Below are 21,710 nucleotides of genomic sequence, written 5' to 3' on the forward strand. Positions count from 1 at the left end.
TTGATCACAATTTTAATTCACAGTGACAAAAATAGACAGCTGCAAGTAAGTGAGAAAAACATTCCTTATGCTTCAAGTGTCCGTTACTAGCATGCTCACATCTGAATTATTCACTTTGTCTTCTCTCTCTGCTGTTTCCCTATTTGTACCACATGTACCCTATTGCCCTACTAGATTAAAAAATACACCAAATTTCTCTCCTTTCTCCAGAAAGCCTTTTATTTTCAACTTACATTTTTCAAATTTTGATAGAAACTGGAGCTGATAGTAATGCCAGGAACTGTGTTAGAATATTTGAGGATTTGATCACATTATATTTTTAAATTAGGAGCTTGGATCTTAATTCCTTTTGTTTTATTTTTATTGTTAAGAATATAATAGACTATGATAGATATATCTTACAAATGCCCTGTGCTCACTTGAATTGCTGTTTTGTGGATTCCCCTCCCACCTTTTCTAGTTTTTCTACTTGGGATAGATAAAGCTCTCTGTCATGTATTGTTCATTCTCTATTGGCTTTTTATATTCTCTGAAATAGCCTTTAGTATAAAGGACCAATGAAGTACTGGGAAAGGAGTTATTAGATAAGTGCTTTTTAGGGCTGGCCTGTCTTAGTTCTATTGATATCCACCTAAAGGCTGCAAGGATGGTCACGTGACTCTTAGAACACGAAAAAAGTGTATGCAAAAAGAAGTCTGAAGAAAGAAGCCAACATAGGATGAATATTTTCCACTTCAGGAAGTTCTTTGATTTACAGCAGCAGGTCCTTTTTCTTTTTTCATTTTCTGTTCCATCTTTTAAATGATTTCCTCTGTTATGTTGTGGTCAGATAGAAAGATCCATGAAGGTTCTGTTTATTAAAAAAAAAGTATCCATCTTTTTCTGCATAGTTTAATTGATAATGATAATGAGAAATTAATTCTTCATTTCATTGGCCAGCCAAGAGATGACGACTAATTTGAGAAGCACCATTCCACAACACCCTAGCCAGACCAGAACAGACTCAATATTGAAGAAGTGGGTCTCTCCCACGAAAGCTCACCTAATAAACCATTTTGCTAGTCTTTAACGTGCTACTTGACTGCTTTTTGTTTTGATAGTGTATAGACTAGCACGGCTTCCTCTTTACTATTCCACAAGATGTTAGCTTGCAAAATCTTTGATTCAGGTAGGAAGTGCAGACTATGACATGATGTTGGTCCATTTTTTTTAAAGCAACATATTTTTCTTTTAAGTGAGCAGAACTATTTCATAACTATAATGAAAGCCCTCCTTCATGCCCTTTTCCCTATCATTAGTGCCAGCCAACATGGGGTGTTTTGGGGAGTAGGCTTCAGAGAATTATAAATAGTAATAAAGCTAAATCAAATTTCCAAGGCAGTAGAAGAAAAGGCAAGGTATGTTGTGAGAGACACAATAATGAAATATAATAATTACATTTTGTGTAAATTGCAGAATATAAATTCTTCAAGTAGGTACAGTGATTTCAGCTCGAAGATACTGTACAGCTATGTCTACACTAGCACCCCCTTTCGAAAGGGAGATGCTAATGAGACACTTTGGGATATGCTAATGAGGTGCTGGAATGAATATGGAGTGCCTTATTAGCATAATGGCAACTGTGGCACTTTGAAAGTGCCACTTTCAATCACGGGCAGCTTGTCTACATGGGGTCCTTTTTGAAAGGACCCTGCACACTTTGAAATCCCCTTATTCCTATTTCGAAAAGGAGCCTGTGTAGACAAGCTGCGCATGATGGAAACAGCACTTTTGAAGTGCCGCGCCCACCATTATGCTAATGAGGCACTGCATATTCATTGCAGTGCCTCATTAGCATCCCCCTTTTGAAAGGGGGCTGCTAGTGTAGACCCGCCTAAGTGGTACTCTGGGTGTATTATAATCTGTTACCAGCTACATAATATAACACCCCTATCTTCAATACTCAAGCACTCTGTGATGTCACTCTCCCCTTCCCTTACCTTCTGCAAGGGTATCCCCATATCAGAAATCTGTGGAGCAGCTATGTGGGCAGTATACACCTTTGCAGAACACCTTTCTGAGGGTGCTATCCAGCATGTCATCCTGAGGGATACAGTTGCAGATGCCAAATTCAGTGCCACAGGTTGTCCATATCAGTCTTGACTCTGGTGTCCCAGCCTCCAGCGGTGAACACTACTTAAGAGTCACTTATTGGGGGTCATCCCCGAAGGACACCACGTAAAGGAGTTACTTGCCTTGTGCGATAGTGATGGCTCTTTGAGGTGCACGTCTTCATGGGTGCTCCATATCCATCCTTCTCCTCCTTTACTTTGGAGCTCTAGTAATGGACTCTGGTAAAGAAGGAACTGAGGGGGTATTGCCTGTGCCTGCTGGCTATCCTTGTTGCAGGCAAGGAGCTGCACATGTGTGAGCAAGATGGATGCTGCTACCAGAGGTCCTCAGTCAGCAGTGCAAGAACACAGATACACCTATAATAGAGCACCCCCAGGGATGGCATGTCAAAGAACCATTGGTACTGTGCAAGGTGAGTAACTTTTTCTTATCTAGTGAGATTAGAAGATATCTCACTACAAAAGCAGTACATCTGAAGAGAATATATTCTTATTATTACCCTAAATTTAAGGGCCCTCACTGCAGTGTTCTATCAGCGTGACAGCAACCTGTCATTAAAAAAGAGAACTTTAATGAGGGACAGGAAAGAAACTAAAGAACTTAAAAATAGCTCAATTATATTATCAGATCACTTGCTTCTTGTTTAACATTAAGATTCCTTGGGTGATAGAGAAGAAAGAACATTTTGTAAAATATAGTCTTGAGAACTAGGTCTCCATTTGCTAAAGAAATGCAATCCTGGGTACAATTAACTTGAGTGAATATTCCCTTAAAGAGGGATCTTCTCCACCCCAGTGAGTCCCATGTGAATCAAAAAAGCACACGAATATCCAGTAGACTTTCATTACAGCTGGGCCTCCCCATTTTGGCAATGCCTCTGATTTATAACTTCCCACTGTGCTAACTAGAAGAAGAAATTAATATTTTATGCTATAATCCAAATCAGCCACTTCCTAGATTTAATTAAATATTGCAAAATATTGTAATAAGTATGTTATATCCCATTTATAAAAAAGGAACAGCTAGAAAGTAAATGTGGAAAACAATCTTGCATTGGTAATAAGAAACAAATTGATAATGGAAAAAATTTCTGACTCCCCGAAAACACAGGTGTGGGTAGAAAAACTGAAGGATAATTTTCTTAACTACAACTTCTTTTTTTGCAGATCTGCTGTACAAACTGGTATACTGTGTTGTACCAGTCTAGTTCTTTCTCAGTGTGGCAGATATTCATAATCAGAACATAAGCTGTGGCACAAAAAAAACTTAACTAATTGTGACCTTTCCAGTCTTCTAGACAACATTTTGCTGCTTCTTTCAACAGTGGACAGTTTTTTTACCAGTCATTCTTGCCACCATTAACTTGCACAACGAGTTTGACAACGCTGAACAGATGACCGATCTCAGTCCAGGCAAGAAGATGATAAAGTGCACCAAGTGCTCTGCTTCATTTCAATCAAGCAATGTTGTATATTTTTGCTCCAGCTGCCACAAGGATCCAGTGTGCTCTGGAGGTACTCTGCTAGAGACATCTGATTTTTCAAGCTCCCATGATGATGCCCTTCCTCACCAGTCAGAGGAAAAAATCTCTCTTGTAACAGAGGTGAGCACATTAGGGTTAGAAATACTGTTCCTTTTCTCCTACTCCACTACCCCAAATGACCAATGTTCATTTCTGCTTAGAACAATAAGAACAATATTCCCCAGTGTTCGGTAGACTCTCAGATCCAAATGCATTCTAAAATATTTTCAATCTTCCATATTCTTATTTTTGAAGTATTACTATTAGGACTTACTATTATTATTACCTATCTCTCATATATTGCATGTAACAATCTGCAATGGTTTCAAAAATTTCTGGTCCTCTTGAAATTGTGAATATCCTCACAAGGTGTGTAGCTGTCATCACAATAACCTTGACCATACCCATATAGAACCAGTTATATGGAAAAAGCTGTTTCACTATTTAAAAAAATCTAATAGTTTGTTAGAAAGTTTGCGAAACAAATTATCCTAAAATATTAAAAGCATGTAAATTCATGATTTTTTTCCCTGTTGGAGGAAATGCTGTCTTAATAGGTTACCTCAAGAGACACAAAGTTTACCTATTAAATGGAATTAATTAGTTAATGCTTTGAAACTAAGTGATTTATAAGTCGTAAGTTATTCATGCACTACTATGTACATTTAACTCAGAGTGAAGGTGTTCCCATATCAATACTTTTTAACCTAAGTTGTAAACATATGATGAGAAACCACTTGTAGAGGACTCTTTTTCCTCCCCAAGAGATAGGCCAATGATTTCTAGTACTCTGAGGCTATGTCTAGATTAGAGTGATCTGTCAACAGACCTTTTTTTCAGAAGATATTGTTTGACAAAACTTCTGTTGTCAGATCGCTGCCAGAAAGCAAAGCAAATCACCCTTTTGATCTGTTCTGTTGACAGAGAGTGGCCAGACTGCCTGGCCGCTCTCTTGATAGAACAGCCACCCAGAATGCTGTCAGAGAGGTTTGTATGGCTGGCAATCTCTTCTGGGAACCCCAGTGAGACGTACCCTTAAAGCCACCCCCCCATGCCCATTCCTGCCCATGCCAAGGCACGCCTACCTCCGTGAGGGACAGCACAGCTGCTCCAGCAGGGCCTCGGTGTTTGTCAAGAGAGAGAGCACTTTTCAGCTAGCGATGGTGCTAGAGCAGCCCCCAGGCTTGCACTGGCCCCACCCATAGGTGCTTCAGCACCTGCTGCACCTCCTCACAGCCATCTTCATCTTCTTCTGGGAGGGTGAGCCAGACACCAGCTTTGAGAAAGTTCCCATTGCTGGTGCATGGTCGCACCTGTGTTCACCCCCAACCCCTGGTGCACAGGCAGCTGTGAAGGCACCGAACCAGTTCTGACTGGTGTGAGTGGCAGTTCATGGGGCAATGGGATGACCAGCAGTGGCTCCAATACTTCTGCATGTGGAAGGACACCTTCCTCGAGTTCTGTGTCTGGCTTGCCCTGCTCTCATGGAGAAGTGGGTTGCAGTCACCATCTGGAAGCTCGCCATCCCCACCAGCTACTGCTCCGTGGGAAACCAGTTTGGTGTGGGGAAGTCCACCATCGAGGCCCCTCCTCATGGAGGTAAGGCACTCTTGGGCTGCAAACCCTGCATGGGGGGTGGTGTTGTGTGAAAGGGGGATCCTTGGCAAACGGGGTCAGGCATGCAAGCATTGGGGTTGTGGGGAGAAGCCCCATTCCCAGGGCCTGTGCCATCTGACCCTTGCACAGACCTGCTACTGGGGCAGTGGCTTCACAGGTGGTGCTCCTAGAGAGTTTGGGGGGAGAGAATGGCAGGGGGCAGGGGACCCCCAGCGGGGCAAGGGGACTCTTTCCCTTAGTCCCTGACATGTGTTTGGTCCCCGCCTTTGCAGGTCGTGATGGCCATCAACACCATCCTGCTGTGGAGGATCATCTGTCTGGCAGACGTGGATGCAGTTGTGGCTGGATTCACTGCCTTGGGGTTCCTGTACTGCTTTGTGGCTATCGACAGGACCCACATCACAACAGAAAGGGATACTGCAGGCCCTGGTGGTGCAGGCCCTGGTTGTCCACTGTGGACACATCACAGATGTTTATCTTGGGTGGTGGGGCTGGGCACATGACCTGTGGGTGTTCTTCAAATCCACCAGTGCCTGAAGATGGAGGTGGGCACATTTTGTCCTCCACCATGAGCTGACAGTTGAGGATACTCGAGGGCTACCTGGTTGGCTCAGGTGGCGTGCACTACCTTGCACATGGTTCTACATGTTGGGACCACAGCACGGTGTCTCACCTGAGATGGCCGGGCAACACTTATAGCACGCCCTGTCTGCACCCACCTCGTGTGCCCTGGGGTGCGTGATGCGCAGGCTTACCGAAGGCACCCCCATCCATCTCCGACAGTGTCCTGGTGGTGGCCTGGCTGGCAGGAACTGACTGCAGGATGATCATGAGGGTGCTGCTGCTGGCCTCAGACTCTGTCTCTGTCTCTGGTGGGATTGGGTCTTGGAGTGCTGCTCCTCCTCCTCCGGAGGCTCTGACGGCGCTGGGGGTGGGGGGCTTCCAGCACTGTTGACCTGGCTTGTCAGAAGTGATGCATCATCGCCTCCCTCCCCTACCTCCATGAATCCGGTGCAGCTCTCTGTAGTAGGGGCAGGTGGCTGGTCATGCCCTGGACTATAGCTCTGCTGGAGCTCATTAACTTTTGTCCATATCTGCTCCATGTGCTGGGTGGGGTGGCCCTGTTCTGAGTGCGCGATGGCCATCTGGGCATAGGCGGGGGTATTGCACCGCTTAGCCTTGAGATCGAGGATAGTCTCCTCCTTGTCCACAGGTCCAACAGGGCCTGGACCTTGGGCCTGATGCTTGGTGGCCCAGGGTGGGTCCTGTTACCTTCTCAGGTCCAGGGGATCTTGGGGTGCCTGGCTGTCTGCCATCTGGGAAGGTTTGGTCTTGGAGAGTGGCTGTGAGGGTGTGGGGGACTGCAGTCTTGTAGCCCTGCTGCTTCAATACTCTCAGCTTCCCGCCACAGTTTCCCAGGTTCTTTGTGGCTTTAAGAATGGCCAGAGGAGGGCACCATAAATCACTGATTGCACTGGAAAGGGTGCCCCCCGGGGCACCTGCATGGAACTTGGAGGCCTTTTCTGTCAACAGAAGGCCCCCCCGGAATGTCCAGACTGGCTTTCTGTTGACAGATCTCTGTTGACTGAGGCATTATGCCTCATGGGGAGTGGGATAAGATAGTCGACAAAAGTGCTGTGTTCTGTCAGTTTACTGTTGACAGAATGCTTTGTGAATCTGGATGCTCCCCAGGTTTTTTTGACAAAAACACCAATTTTGTCAACAAAACCCTCTAGTGTAGACATAGCCTGAGACAAATTACATTATTGTTCTAAGAAAAATGTCTGGACTATACAGTGAAATTAACTGTAAACAAAGTGCTGATTAAGCATTTAGTAAACTACCTAGAAAAATCCATATGTAGGCTGTCTTGACCCAATTCAGTAAGGCACATGCTGACGTTTTTTTGCTAATGGCTAATTTGTTGAATCACATCCTGAACAAAGATGGACTTTTGCTGAATCAAAGCTCTGAATAGAAGTGGCCTAAATTTCTGAAGTGCTGAGTTCTCACAAGTTGCCTTGAAGTCAAGAATTGTTGAATTCAGCACATTTGAAAATCAGGCTTTTGATTCAGGATTTTTACTTTAGGCGCCCAGATTTGAATGTGTCAGTTTGTTCCCCCGCTCCCATCTTTGTCAATTGTAGTAATCTTAAGTGTTTTAATAGTACATAATAATAATGATATGCTCTAATAAGAATAGATAAAAATTCACACAAATGTACTTTTTAAGTTGTCTGTCTTTGTTTTCAGGCCATTTTTATTTATGTACAGAGTTTCTTTTTGAACTATTGTTCTTGCAGTACTTAATGCATAGATTGGGGACTTATTCATCACAGATCACAGTCTCCTCACTAATATTGAATGTTCTAAAATTGTACAGCTGGAAGCTTTAAAAGCTTTTTTAGGAAAAGTGTGTATTAAATATAATATGAAAAGAATGAAATGAAAAAAGCACTTAGAATGCCAGAAGAAAATCCATAATTTGGCATATATTAATATAAATGGGTCTGTTTTAAAGAAGCACTTCAAAATTGATGGATGTAAACTAAATATCATCTTAAATCAGTCATATCTGAACAAACCGTCAGTGACTTGTTTTCCAGCGTTTGTGTAAGTAGGGGGACAAAACAGGAAATGTATTTTAGCAGACAGCTAAATTACATTCAGTCTCAATTATTCCCTCACTACTTAAATAGTATAGAGTGTAGATAATATTGTAGACTAATGCAATAATTATAGTACTAGAAATATATATGGTAAACCTATAGCTGACTATTTATTGTAGTAATAATTAGTAATAAAAATTGTAGCTATGGTAAACCTACAGCTGACTATTTAGCCACTAGTATATAAGTAATATCCAATTATAGGCTCGCCTGGAGATATGTGGTGCTTGAAAATAAATGAGGGAATTAGGATAAAATGGCAATCATCTTCTAAAATATAAGAAACCCTTTATATTCTCCTTTGTATTACTTAATTCAGTGTCAGATTCACAGAATATTCCTTTAATTCAAACAATATTTCATCAATTGAAGATACATTTTCTTGTTCTCAGGCATAATTATTACAGATAGTTGTTTATTTTATTTATGACATGCATTTGTATGCTGGCCATCACCTTAGCACAGGGCCAGACAAGATCTTGCCCATGGGCTAGATCCAGCCTGCCAAACCTTTTAATCCAGTCTTTTGATCAGCCCGTATGGCTGGAGAGTTGGGAGAGCTTCAGGTGCTGCCTGTCTTTCCACTTCTATTGGGCAGAAACCAGGGGCTGGAGCAGCGCACCACAGTTTCTTAGCTCCCAGTGGCCCGTATCTGCTCAGTAGGAGCTGAGAGGTTTTGCTGAGGCTGGGGCAGCATTTGAATCCCTCCTCGGTGCAGAGAGCCACATGGAACAGCCAGTGGGCTAAGGTTGTTGTCAGGCAGGGAAGCCGGCCTGAGAGTGCTGCTCTTCAGGAGCTGCTTAGACAAGCAACTCCCACCCAGAGCCTGCCACTGGCTCCACACCCCAAGTTCCTCCAAAATGCTGCATCCATTCCTATACCCCTCCGACCTCTCAGAACCCTCTGCTGCACACATGCCCACTTCTGGACTCTGCACCCCAACCCCTGCCCCATGTTACCACCCAGATCTTCTGCATCCTTCTTCCCCCTGTCTCAGGTCACAACTTCCTCTCAGTCCCTGCACCTGCTCCTACATCCCTACCACAGGGGAGAATCCTCTCCTGCACCCATGCCCCTCCCAGACCCTGCCCCTCAATACCCTATGCAAGGTCAACCTCCTCCTTCACTGAAACTCCCTTTCAGATCCCACAGCCTGTCCTGCACTCCAGTGTCCTACTCTGAGCTCCGTTCTGCACCCAACCTACATTCCAGACCCTTCACCCCACAGAGAAAAGTGCGGTCCTTGACCACCCAACAAAATTTTGGAGTGGCATATATCATAACTTATTGCCCACCCCTGCCTCGTTATATGAGTAAAATGCATTCTCTCTAGAGTTATCACTTGAAGCTGTTTCTATAGATAGGTCTATGACCAGGAAAGTCAAGGGCACTTGTTGCATCATTCATCCAAAAGCTGATATTTATACTTACTCTATTTATATTCTGTTATTATTAGTTAGTCACCAGCTTTAGGTGAAGATTTTTTTGTTCCCAACTCATGATCTAACTACAATTAAACTTCTTTGATTAAGAGTGTGTGGCCTCTTCGTTCAGATCACAGTTTAGTAAAGCATATGTGAGTATTATGGTTAACATCAATGCATGTCTAAAGCTATGTATTTAAGTGCTTTGTATAATGGGCCTTAGTCATTAATTTTGGGTAATGGCTGTAATTCTTACCTCCACGAAAGATTTAAATATGTAATTTCTATGGAATGCCTGTACTCTACCATCCAAGAATCTGAAAGATTGAGATTCAATCTGCTAGGATCTAGAACTGGACAGAAAATGGTTTGCTCATCCCAGTAACTTTTTTGAGATTTCTTGAAGGAGACCAAGGACTTTGAAATTTTTGAAAAAAAGCAGAATGAGCCCTCTCAGAATTCACTGATTCAGACAAGGAACTTCAGCATGGATCTCTCACATCCTAAGTGTGTGCCTTATCCGCCTGATTATTTGGTTTTCTGATGTGGGTCTCTCTGTCTCTCCTATTCAAGCTGTTCTACTTTGTTTAACTAATTAAACTCCAGTTTACTACATCCAAGATGACTGCTCTAACCAGAACAGCCAAGAGATTCAGACTAGGGACTTGAATCTGGGTCCCATGTGAGTGCCTGAGCCATTTTGTTTCCCCCCACCCCCATCCTCAACTTTCCTTTTGGTTTTTGACTAGAAAATTCATCCTTATAAAACCATGTCCTATTGAAAGTTTTATCAAAATTCTTACATTCCCACAAAAGGTTCTCATTTTTACACATCTGTATTTTCTGACAGAAACTTGGTTAGTTGAAAATTTTCTGACCAGCTTCACTGTCAACTATAGTATGAGAGTGTGTGTGTGTGTGAGAGAGAGAGAGAGAGAGAGATTCAAAAACACACATTAAAATTGGTAGTGTAGGACCATATAATATTTCAGTCATATATTGGCACTCATCTGGACAGATTAGTAAATTATGTGTGAAGACGTTATTAAATGTGGTTGTGATCAAGTTTTTCAGCAACTGCCTGCACAGTTAAGTCCCCCTTCAAGAGGGACAAATCTGCTTTTAATGGAATAGTTCCATTTATATTAAGGCAGAATAAAGCCCGTTGGATAGAAGCAATAGAGACCTGCAAATGAAAAAAGTTATTTCTGGTTTTTACATCATTCTTTATAGATATGTTTGCACCTTCAGTTTATTTGCTGTTAATCTTAGGTTTTGAGGAATCCTGTAATTTCTTTTAAATTGCATTTTATAAATCTTGTCCATCTTTTAAAATTTTGTACGTTGCGATTTAGTGTATTGTATATCTGAAACGGTGTAAGAATTTTTAAAATAGTGAATTCTAGTTTAACTTCATGCTTCACTTTTTTTGTATAAAGAAGCCAAAATCAGAGCTAACAGAATCTTATAGAAAAATGCTCACCCAGCCAGCTCGCAACAGTAGTGCAGAAAGCAAAGTTCGTCACACACGAATAGATGATGGAGCTGCTATTCAGGTATGTGACCAATTTATCATTTAGTAATATACTGTGCATCCTGAGGATTTACAGTTCTGCCTCAGTAGATAAAGATACATAGCTTTGTTTATATAACATTGAATTGTTTCAGGGAATCTGAGCTTCTGTGTCCCACCCCCCACATAACAATTTGATTTTTTCAGCACTTCCTAAAATGGATTACAACTGTTTTTCAGTCAAAGGAACTTGAGTAGGGTGACCATCTGTCCCATATTGGGCAGAATGGTCCCATATTTGGGACGCTAAAAAGGCGCAAATACCAGAAAGTCACTGTCCTCCTGTTTAAATGACAGGATAACACGTTTTAACAAGTACCAAAATAGAAGGGTGTATTCAAGCTATTTTTCTTGTTAATTTATCTGAGTCCCAGAAGAAGAGTGCATCTAGTGAGACATCTCATAATATGTAACTTCAAAATTCTTGGTTAATAAAGATTTGTTTTCCTCCATGAATGTTTCTTCAAAGGTGCAAAAGCCAGTGCTTTAAAATAACCTGCTCTATGTGGGCCAAGTGCAGCACTTCATTTGCAGTCTACCCTGTGACTCAGGACATTAATTTGTTAGAACGGTGAAATTACTCTTTCCTGAGAGAACATTCCTCCCCTCCCCCTATGCTGACGCATAAAAAAGAGCAGACTCAAATTAACAGTTCATTGATTGAGGCTGTATGCCAGTGCATAAAAGCTAACCAAAAGATCCATCCATAGGTGAGGTGAGATGTCTGTAAAGGGTTCACAACAAACATTTGTTGTTTTCTCTTATATTTGCTAGGGTTGCTGTTTGGAAATGTGTTTAAATTAACATGACAAAATCTTAGTACATTGGAAATATCTTAGAATCGTGTCTTTAGAGTAGAAAGAAAACTGGAGCACAAACCAAGTAGTTTCCTTCGCTAGTCACCTTTAAAGGTACTAAGCTTTTGTTTAAATGAGAGAAAAATGGTTTAAATCTCAAATAATTAAGAACTTGATCCTTTCACCATTGAAGTCAGTTGAATGGCTGTCAGCAACTGCAGTAGGATTCAGTCAGCACCTATCATGTACGTACAGATCTACAATCACAGTTACACAGGAACCTTAAGTTTGTCTCTTGTTAGATAGTATAGAAGAATAGTGATTTAAATGTATTTTGTTTTGCAACATATATGATTGCTGCTGTTCTACGACTGAATTACCATTAACATGCTAGGAGTCCTCCGTGTTAGAACTACATGTTTATGGTTTAACCTACATTGTCTTTTATTCATTTGGACCTGAAGTCAGCACTCTGTTTTGCACAATAATAAATAGATGATGAAGCAAAATTCTTTATTGATATGCCCACAGAATTTTCAGATGAAAAATTATTATTGAAATCTGCGTAACTCATCACACGTTTAATATCTTATATCAACTGTCACGGAATATTGAGACAAGTGTTGCCTTAAAAATTAATGTAACCTTTAATCTTAGTGTACCTGGATAGTTTATCATTTTAAAAGAGATCTTTTAAACATTCCAAACCAGATACCTTTAACAATGACAACTATATTCTGCCAGCAAAGATTTTAAAATTAAAATCCCTTTTTCTGGTCTCTCTTTCCTTAGCAAATCTATTATTTTGGAAGAAAATTAGGTCAAGGAAGCTTTGGGGTGGTAATTGAAGTAAAACACAAGGAAACTGGAAAAAAATGGGCGATCAAAAAAGTGAACAGGGAAAAGGTAAATATGATGTAGATATGTGATTTATTTTAAACCTTTCTTTCTTTTCTTTTGATTTTTTTTTTTTTCTTATCCAGGCTGTTTCTGAAATATTTGTGCATCTTCTCATTCTCTTTGTATATCCAAAACTCCCATTGCAATCATTGCATATTGTGTCACTGTACTCCATAATCTTCATAGTGATGTTAGTATTGATATAATCATGTCATAATTATGTTGTATTTTATGCAAGCTACATCTCGTGAGTTGTCATTGGAAAAGTTGCAATTTGCTGAATAGGGTTATCCTGTTTGTATCCATGTATCATTTTGTATCTGAGAGTAAGAATATTGGCTGTGCATTTGTATCCCAAATGTGTTTACACCTGGGAAATACCCAGTAGACAAGATGATTTCAGCCTTGGTAGTGGGTAGGCAAGGGTCCTTGGAGGGAACAGTAGACAGCAGCATATGTGCTAAGGTTGGCATGTACGCCTCTTTCCAGCGGCATTCCAGGGAAGCCAAACACATCTGCTTCTCCCCCCATGCAGTGGGGGAGCAGAGAGAGAACGCCAAGCCCCAACCCCAAGCCAGCGGAGGGGCACACACAGCACCTATGGCTCTAGCACCTGGCTTCCTGCCTGCTCCATGTGGAGCAGAGTCCCCACCCGTGCTCTGGCCTGCGAAACTTTGGTGAGAGGCACAGGATGGGGGGCACCTGGGAGATGGCTGAGCATCTGGTGGCAGGGTGAGGTAGTTGTGGGGCTGCTGGCAAGGCTCCCTGTCTCAGCCAGCTCCCCAGCCTTGGGCTATGGTCTCCTCCAGCCTGGCTACAGTCTGCGGGGCTGCCCACAGGGCTCCATGCTCCAGCTGGCTCTTGGCCCCGGCCCTACGGGTCTTCTCCAGCCCCAGCCTGGGTCCCTGGAGCTGCTGGCAGGGCTCCATGCACCAACCAGCTCATGGCCCTGGCCGTGGCCCTGCAAGTTGGCCCCATCCCAGCTGGGGCCTTTGAGCTGTCATCGTGTCTCTGTGCTTCAGCCAGCTCTCCGTCCCTGGAGCACAGCCTCCTTCAGCCGGGCTGGGTGCCCTTGGGGCTGGGACCTTGCTGAGGCCCCCTGGCTGCAGGGCTACTGGTGAGGTGCCCCAGCTGGTCTCTCAAGGGCTGCAGATCTCACTTGGGGTTCCCCGGCTGTGGGGGTGCCGGTGAGGCACTGCAAGGCTGCCAGCCAACTGCCGTCACCCCAGCTAGGGTTCCTCTGGCTGCGGGGCTGCCGGCGAGGTGCTGCAGTCCCTGTTGGCCTTCCCACTGCAGGACTCACAGCTAGGGCCAGGCTCCCCACAGAGGGCTCCCCAACCCCAGCTGGGCTCCTGTTAGTGGGACTCCCCAACCTGGCTCTCTGCCCTGGGGCTGCCCCTGGAGTTCTTCAGAGTGGGCTGTCAGGGGGTCTCCTTGCCACTAGCAGGGCTCTGCTGTGCTCTGCACAGCTGGAGCTCTCTGGTCCAGGTGCCTTCTGGTCCTGCAACATCCATTGTCTTGCCAAAAGAGGGATGTTACTGGAGGAGAGAGTGCAGGACCATAGAGTTTTAACCTGTACTTTAACATCGTTCCATATGTTTCACACTTTCTTCCTGTTTGCAGCCTCAGTCCAGTTGGCAAACAGTAAGAGAGAAAGTGAGGGGGTTGGGACTGGCCAACGAGGGACCCTGGTGGGGTGGGACGGAGTGGGGTGGGGGCTGGCTCAGCAACTGTACATAGGCTCTGGGCTTGCACTGCCTCCCCTCGTTCCTGCCCTGCCTCCCCCTCCTGAAGTCTGAGGTTTGGGTGTGTTTTGCATCTGCCTCCCCCTGTACGGACAGGTGGGTGTGTCTTGCATCCACCCCAACATTCCTTCTGCACAGATAGGTAGGGTCGGGGATGTCTCTTGTCCCCCTCTTCTCCCATGGACGGATAGGTGGCAGTCTGTGAGGTGGGCTGGGGCATGTCACATTCTCCAGCCTGACAAGGGATGTTTCCAGGTCACAGAATCTGGGATAAGAGTGGTTCAACCTGTGTTAAAATTCCAGGCATTTTAAGATATTTAAAAAAATCGGCCAGACAGAAATGGTCTAAAGCTCCACGTTTGTTTGTTTATTAATGAAGCTGTCATAAATCAGACTATTAATGTCTTTAAAAAGTATCACTCGCACTTGGACTGTACAGAGGGGTCAAAAGGTCACATTTCAGCACTCTACCTCCCCTGCCTGAAGAGAAGTTGTCTCCCACCTTGGGAGCTTTTCAGAGGATGCTACATATGGCCTCTGAGTAATGGCTGCTTTGACAACACAGGGACATGTGACTAGGTAACCTGGTGCAGGACTGTTTTGGAATGTTGGTATTTTTCCACTTTACCACCATATCCAAAAGCTATACAAGGCAGGGGCGTGACATGAATTTGCTTCTTAACTGATCCCCCACCCCGACGTAAGAAGACTCCTAAAAACATCTAGGAAACAAAGAGTGAACTGAGAGAAGCCCTGGACCCAGGCTAACAGGATGTTTAGCCTGTGAGTGGAGTTATAGGAGATTCCAGGTTGTAATCCAGTGCAGCTTTCCCCTTAAGAATGTACAACCTGGTTGTACCATCACCTTAAGGAGTGAATCTGCTATTCATACCAATCTAGTTAGTATGTTAAGCTTGAGTTTTTTGGCTTATTTGCTTTGTAGTCTGTTTTGATCTCTTTATTTTCCTTTATAATAACTTAAAAAACTATCTTTTGTAATTGGTAAACTAGTTTTTATCTAAAATCAGGGCATGAGAATCATAACCAAAGGTGATATGTGTGCCTGAGGGGGAGCTCAAAGTGTTACGATGTATGCTCTGAGGCTAAGTCTAGACTAGAGCGATCTGCCAACAGAAGTTTCTGTCAGACGATATCTTCCCACAAAGCTTCTGTCGACAGCTCATGAACAGACTGCAAGGCGTTTAGAGAGAGCCTACTTACTGGAGGGATCCTCGTCCAGCTCTGGGGATGCCCTGGAGGTGGCCTGGGTAGATAGGCCTGACTCAAGGATGATGACGAGGGTGCTGCCTCTCACCTAGGACTTCATGTTTGCCTCTGGTTCCGGCAGGGGGTTGGATCCTTGGGTGCTGCTCTTCCTTCTCCTCCTTGGGCTCCAGCTGGCGGGGAGGGGTCATGCACCATGTCAGTGGGGGTGGCCAGAGGGGTGTGTTTCTGCCCCCAGGGCTCATGCAGCTCCCTATAGTAGGGGCAGGTCATGGGACCTGCCCTGGTGTTGCAGGCCCATGCTTAGCCCTGCCAGAACTCTTTCACCTTTGCCCACACCTGCTATATAGTATGAGTGGGGTGGCCTTGTTTTGCCAGGGTGGTTGCCAGCCAGGCATATGCAGGGGTATTGCAGCATTTGTCTTTGTGGTCAAGGAGCATCTCTTTCTCGCTGCAGAAGTCCAACAAGTCCTGGACCTGAGACCTGGTCCAGGAAGGGGGCGCGATGCTTAGTGCCCCGGGCTGGCTCATGGGACCCCTCCGGCCCAGGAGGGTCTTGTGGCTTCTGTGCGTCTGCCATGCTGCTGGCTGGTGTGGCTGTGAGCACATTGGAGGGAGCTGTGCGACACGCTGTTGCTCCAATGCTCAGCTTCCTGCAAAAGGGTTTCCCAGGCTCCTTGCAGCTTTAAGAATGGCTGGAGGCAGGGACCATGGAGCTCCGCTTGCCGTGGACTGGGTGCCCCCGGAGCATGCGCGTGGTGCCCTGGAAGCCTTTCTGTCAATAGAATGCCCCCCGGAACATCCAGACTGGCTTTCTGTTGACAGATCTCTGTTGACAGGGGTGTTCTTCATTTGGTGTGGATATGGCTGTTGACAAAAGTGCCACATTTGGTTGATTTACTGTCAACAGAACATCTTGGCAATGTGGACACTCTGAGGGTTTTGTTGACAAAAACCTCTAGTGTAGATGTAGCCTGAGAATCACTCTTGGAGAAAGGTGCGAATTTTATGAACTCACACATACAGTTCCCTGTGCAGCTCAAGACAGTATGATTATGGGTTTATACTCCAGATGGGGTACATGCCTTAGGAAGTGAGAGATGCCGTAGCTGAAGTCTTTCCATGCAGAGGCTAGTTACAGAACTTGCCTATATGTAGCTGCGGCTAGGTGTGTCCCCTCTGTATGTTTGCTGATGAAAGTGCAGGCTGGATAGAGCCTAGCAGCTTGTGACAGCAGTACATTGGAAAAGGATACCCAGTCTAGTGGGTCTGGGGGCTCAGTGGTACTGCAGTTCCAGGCGGTAGCCTGGAGGGAATATGCCACACTCGTATTTACTCTTACTTTTTAGTTGATAGTCTTATCCAGCAGCATGAGTCACATCCAGCCTTAAATATTAGTATAAAAATGGAATTTTGGGTTCGTACACCTACATGAAGTCACAGTTGAAGACAGTTTGCTGGACCAGACCCTTAATTATTCAAATCTATTTAGAGACCATTGGAAGTTAAGGAAAGCCATTTCATGTTTAATTCTTTTTTGCTAAAGAATTTTTAAAAACTTAAAATAAAACAAAAGAGTAGCTTGACTTATTTTATTGATGAGTAGTCACAAAACTATATGGACATATTCAGAGTGCTTACTTCCAAATTTCAGCCAGCAAAAGACTTTTATATAGCCGAATGACAGATCCTGAAAAGGTGAAGACTTCAAGATTAGTAGCTCCTATTATTTTGTTGTGTGACAGGCTACTAGCTGACCCAGATTTAGAGCTGCTATTCTGTTACTGCTTGTAGTTTTATCATTTTCAGTTTGCTAAAATGATAATGCTTAAGTTACTGCAAATAAGTTAGGAAAATACAGTTCTTATAATCAAGTCTTATCATAGACAAGAATAGTAAGCTTCGGTCTGATCATATTTGGATGGCAGATCTCCAAGATGAGTGGGGTCTTCTCTTCCATCCAAGTTGCTAGTAAGCCAAAGCCTAAGGTGGTGGTGTTCTGTCCGTTACTTTCTAATGAACAAGACAAAAATCATTTGCATTTATTTGAGATTCCCATGCAAATGTTCCCAGTATTAGAGATGTTAGCTCCAGAGAGCTGGCCAACTTCCAACTCAAGTAATTATGTTTTGTTTATCTGTATTCTCCTGATCTCCTTCGTCATTTTCCGTCTTAAATATTTGTTTAGCATTGCTCTGTGTGTTAAACAGTGGTCAAATTCTTTCCATATTAGATGAAGTAATTCCTTTTTGTGTGTCTCCCACACGTGTGTTCACCTTTTTTCCATTTTAGGGAAAACAATTACTATTTTCTTTTTCATGTGTATGCACATATACACATGTACATACAGTTTTAGGAAGTGATTCAGGAAGGTTTATGCTGGAAAGGCTGCATATAAACGTAAGCTGCTATTAGTTGAAAAAGCAGCTAATACTAATGCTACAATGGTAGCAACCCTAAGTAAAATAGGAGTTATTTTGTAATTCTTTTTCCTAATGTAATATGTGTTCATTTTTTAAAGTTATTCTGTAGATTTCTTTAATAGAAGTTGCCATTTTGGAATATATAAGGTCATATCAGGAATATTGTCATATTCTCTTACATGCATTTCCCATTTATAATTAAGGCTGGGAGCTCTGCTGTGAAGTTACTTGAACGGGAGGTGAGCATCTTAAAGAGAGTGAACCATGAGCACATAATACATTTAGAAGAGGTGTTTGAGACCCCAAAGGTAAGGGTTCATTAACTTCAATACTGTCAATGCTATTAATACTTAATGAAAGATACAGACGTACTTTTTCCGCATTCTGAGGTCATTCCACTTGGCTTCTAGTACTTACCCCTCTCTTATGGGACTTATGTCCTCATCACTGCTGATTAGAAAATGATGGAGAAATTTGCATTTTAATTTTTCCTAAGATATTTTCTTCCCCCTTTTTTGTGGGAAGAAGGATTCTTTCGAAGATGGGGTTTACTTTTAAAAGAGCAGTGTCTACACTGGTTTGCCTCTTTTGAAAGAGGCTATTTCAAAATAAGAATTTGCAAATGAGATGTCAGGTATGCAAATTTGTACCTCATATGCATTTTTTGATTTTCCTCATTTGCATACCTCTTTCGAAAGAGGAATGCAAGTGTAGACACAGCCTTTGTGTTTGTTGTAGAACTGTGTGAGGGAGCAAGCAGTCCCAGGCCTGCTGATAAGGCGGAGCAAAGGGCGTAGTTGCCCTGGGGTCCAGCCTTTCAAAGGGGCCTGGAGCTCTAGCTGCTGCTGAAGTAGTAGCAGTGGCAGCGGATATGCTCCACGCCCCTTTGAAGCGCCGGTGCAGGTCCACCATGCTGCGTGGCTGTGGAGGGGACCACAGTCCCTGGTGGTGCTAAGGGTGACTGCCCATGGCCCTACCCCTTCTGCCCTTGGCTCCACCCCTTCAGGGGCGCAGAGCCTGGCCCTTCTCCCACTTTGCCGTGGGGCCTGTAGTGGCTGGCTCCACTGGATAGTGCACTGGTTGCAGTGTGATCCTGCCACTTTTTATAGGCAGAAATCTCTCTGCCAGAAACTGGCTTTCAGTTCTGTTTTGTTCCATTTTCTCAGAAATAGCTGGAAGAGTAGAGCTTGATGAGTAGACTTTTGTAGAGTGAATTAATGACATTTTCTTAGTCGCTTACTTCACAGTTTGTGAAAGGGAGTTGTTATTGTGTGGGAGAGCACAAAGCTTAAGGACGTTGTAATGATGCCATTATGGTGGCACACATCGCTTTTGATGAGCTGTAAGAATAAATTTTATCTTTTATTTAATTAGTCAAAGATATCTCATGTAATAAGTATTCATAACTTTATTCATAGTCCATTGCAGAATCTCATGTTAAGTGTTTAGGTTTAGTCATGCTCCTATAGGATTCTCTCTCTCTCTCTCTCTCTCTCTCTCTCTTTTTTTAAAGCCGTTAGTATCTGGAATAAAGAACTCTTAGAACAACCTACGAAATATTTTTTTTTTATTTATTGTACATGTTCTTGAAAATTTGAGAGTTTGAATATTGTAAGCCCTTGATATAATGGACTAATGGAGAGGAGGGGGGTGTCTGTTAAAACAGAGAGTCTGTTGCATCCGCGGGTTTACTCTTCTTCCTCGCTCCTCTTGACTCCAGCTCCCCTGTGCTCCACAGCTCCCCGGTGACTCCTGCATGTCCCAGCAGTGCTCCAACTTGAGAGCAGTGGCTTTTTCTGCCCTGAGAGCATTGGCTCCTCTGGCTCTGAGCCACCTGGCTGCGGTGATCCTATATTCTTTGGCGGGGGGATGGTGGACGTCTGTTATTAGCAATGTCTGGCAAATTGGGGTCCTCTGTATCGAGGGTTTACTGTATTTTGAGTACTAAAACAATCTTCTGTATAAGGGAAAATCACTATTTTGTATCTTTATTAATATTAGCGGATGTTCCTTGTAATGGAGCTGTGTGAGGATGGAGAACTGAAAGAAATTCTTCGCAGGAAAGGACGTTTTACAGAGAATGAGACAAGGCACATAATTCAAAGCCTTGCATCAGCAATAGCTTATCTTCACAAAAAAGGCAAGGATGCTCATTTCTTGTTTTTATTCATTGGTTCTGAGTGTCAGTTTTTTGTTTAAAAGTAGTAGTGATCGTTGCTCATATATATCTTATTTCTTAGAGTATTGGTGTCCCTGTTACCAAGAAGTGAAACATCCTGCATTAGTGCTTTCCCCCGACTATTTAAATGTGAACATTTCCTTTTACTTTGTTCCTGCACCATCCACCTGACAATAACATGAATTTCATCGTCTGAAGTCTCAACCACTTTTCATGACAGCATTAATTTATTTCAGCAGCTAAGTAAATAGCCTATTACAGCTGAGAAAAAGAAGCAGGCGTGGAGTGCTCTGGATATTCCTTAATTGTCCTCCATTTTGTGGGATGTAGTCAGCATCAGCATTTTAATTCACACCAGGGAAATGTTAAAATCTTGCACAGTCCATGACAGAGTTAGCCAATTCAGCCAGAAAACTAGCATTTAGTGTATCCAGTTACTTCCCCCTCTATTATAGGAGCATAGAGTTTGAATAACACAGAAAATTTTATTCATCTCTATATGTTGGAATTAGTTGGAAGAATTAGCAGCTCCTTCCCCCATGCCTCCCCACAGATATATGATTCCTTGTCCGTGGAATGGCCCTTTCTTTAGGGCAAGTATGGCTGTAGTCTTCACTGGTTTTGGTAGGCAGAGAAAGCGGGGAGGGACAATCTACAGTCCCATCCCCTTTGGTCTATTGAATATGAGGTGAGACTAGATTTAAGAAAATATATGCACATTTTGTAACTCTATAATTTACTACTTTTTTCTTTAAGATGTTCTCATGCCTGCTACTTTACAACACAGTAATTCGAAGTGTTTTCCCTATGACAGATCATCGGGAAGATGGATCCAGATTTGATCCAGATTTAAAATCTTTTAAAAGACTCCTTGGATCAAAGGACAAATACTCCTTTATTTTAAGTTTTCACTGTTGGAAAGCTAAATTTGTTGAAACTGATTTGAATGAGTAATTTCCATGAGATAAAAACATTTGTCAGAATATTTTGACTAGAAGTGATGAATACATTTATATTTATTGTTCTCTTCCTTGACAGATATTGTTCATAGAGATCTAAAACTGGAAAACATTTTAGTTAAAAGCAGTGAAACTGATGAAGAACATGAAATGAAATTAAATATAAAGGTAAGGCTAGTAATGGTAGCAAATCTTTCATTTGAGTACAATCTTCCCCCGACTTACGAGGGTAATTCATTGCTGAAAAACCACTCTTAGGGTGAATTCTCATACGTTGAAAACGTAATTACTATTAATTTCAATGAGAAAAAATTTTACGTGTTTCTGAGCCCCAAAATGTACACCCATTTACGCTAAAACAACACCAAGTTCCATTAAATCCGGTGCAAGGGGGCGGGCAGGGCAGAGCAGGGCATGGGGAGGCAGCCCGGCCTGAGCGCAGCTTAGGTTAAGTGGGGAGGGGGCGCTGCCAGGGCTGGCCGCATGGGGAGCTAGGCAGGCACAGGGGGCCCCCAGCTGGCGAGAGGTGATGCCTCTCTTGTGTGGGGCTACACGGCGGAGAAGCC

At 43.3% G+C, this 21,710-nt stretch overlaps 1 protein-coding gene across 6 annotated transcripts in view; it reads left to right on the top strand.

Annotated features, from left to right (window-relative positions):
* The window catches only part of STK33 (serine/threonine kinase 33), an 89,266-nt gene that overhangs the window by 32,271 nt on the left and 35,285 nt on the right, over positions 1 to 21,710 (top strand). The window contains exons 3-9 of one of the 6 annotated variants that reach the window (XM_074999027.1): positions 2,389 to 2,524; positions 3,279 to 3,715; positions 10,784 to 10,900; positions 12,507 to 12,620; positions 18,210 to 18,314; positions 20,008 to 20,146; positions 21,224 to 21,312. In XM_074999027.1, coding sequence (XP_074855128.1) covers positions 3,506 to 3,715; positions 10,784 to 10,900; positions 12,507 to 12,620; positions 18,210 to 18,314; positions 20,008 to 20,146; positions 21,224 to 21,312 — 774 coding nt within the window. In that variant the 5' untranslated portion in view covers positions 2,389 to 2,524; positions 3,279 to 3,505. Of the gene's footprint in view, positions 1 to 2,388; positions 2,525 to 3,174; positions 3,716 to 10,783; positions 10,901 to 12,506; positions 12,621 to 18,209; positions 18,315 to 20,007; positions 20,147 to 21,223; positions 21,313 to 21,710 lie in introns of those variants that run through there. The other 5 variants (XM_074999031.1, XM_074999029.1, XM_074999032.1 and 2 more) reach the window with 5 other exon arrangements.

The sequence above is a fragment of the Carettochelys insculpta genome, chromosome 6, assembly GCF_033958435.1.
Source record: "Carettochelys insculpta isolate YL-2023 chromosome 6, ASM3395843v1, whole genome shotgun sequence".
NCBI classification, from domain to species: Eukaryota; Metazoa; Chordata; order Testudines; family Carettochelyidae; genus Carettochelys; species Carettochelys insculpta.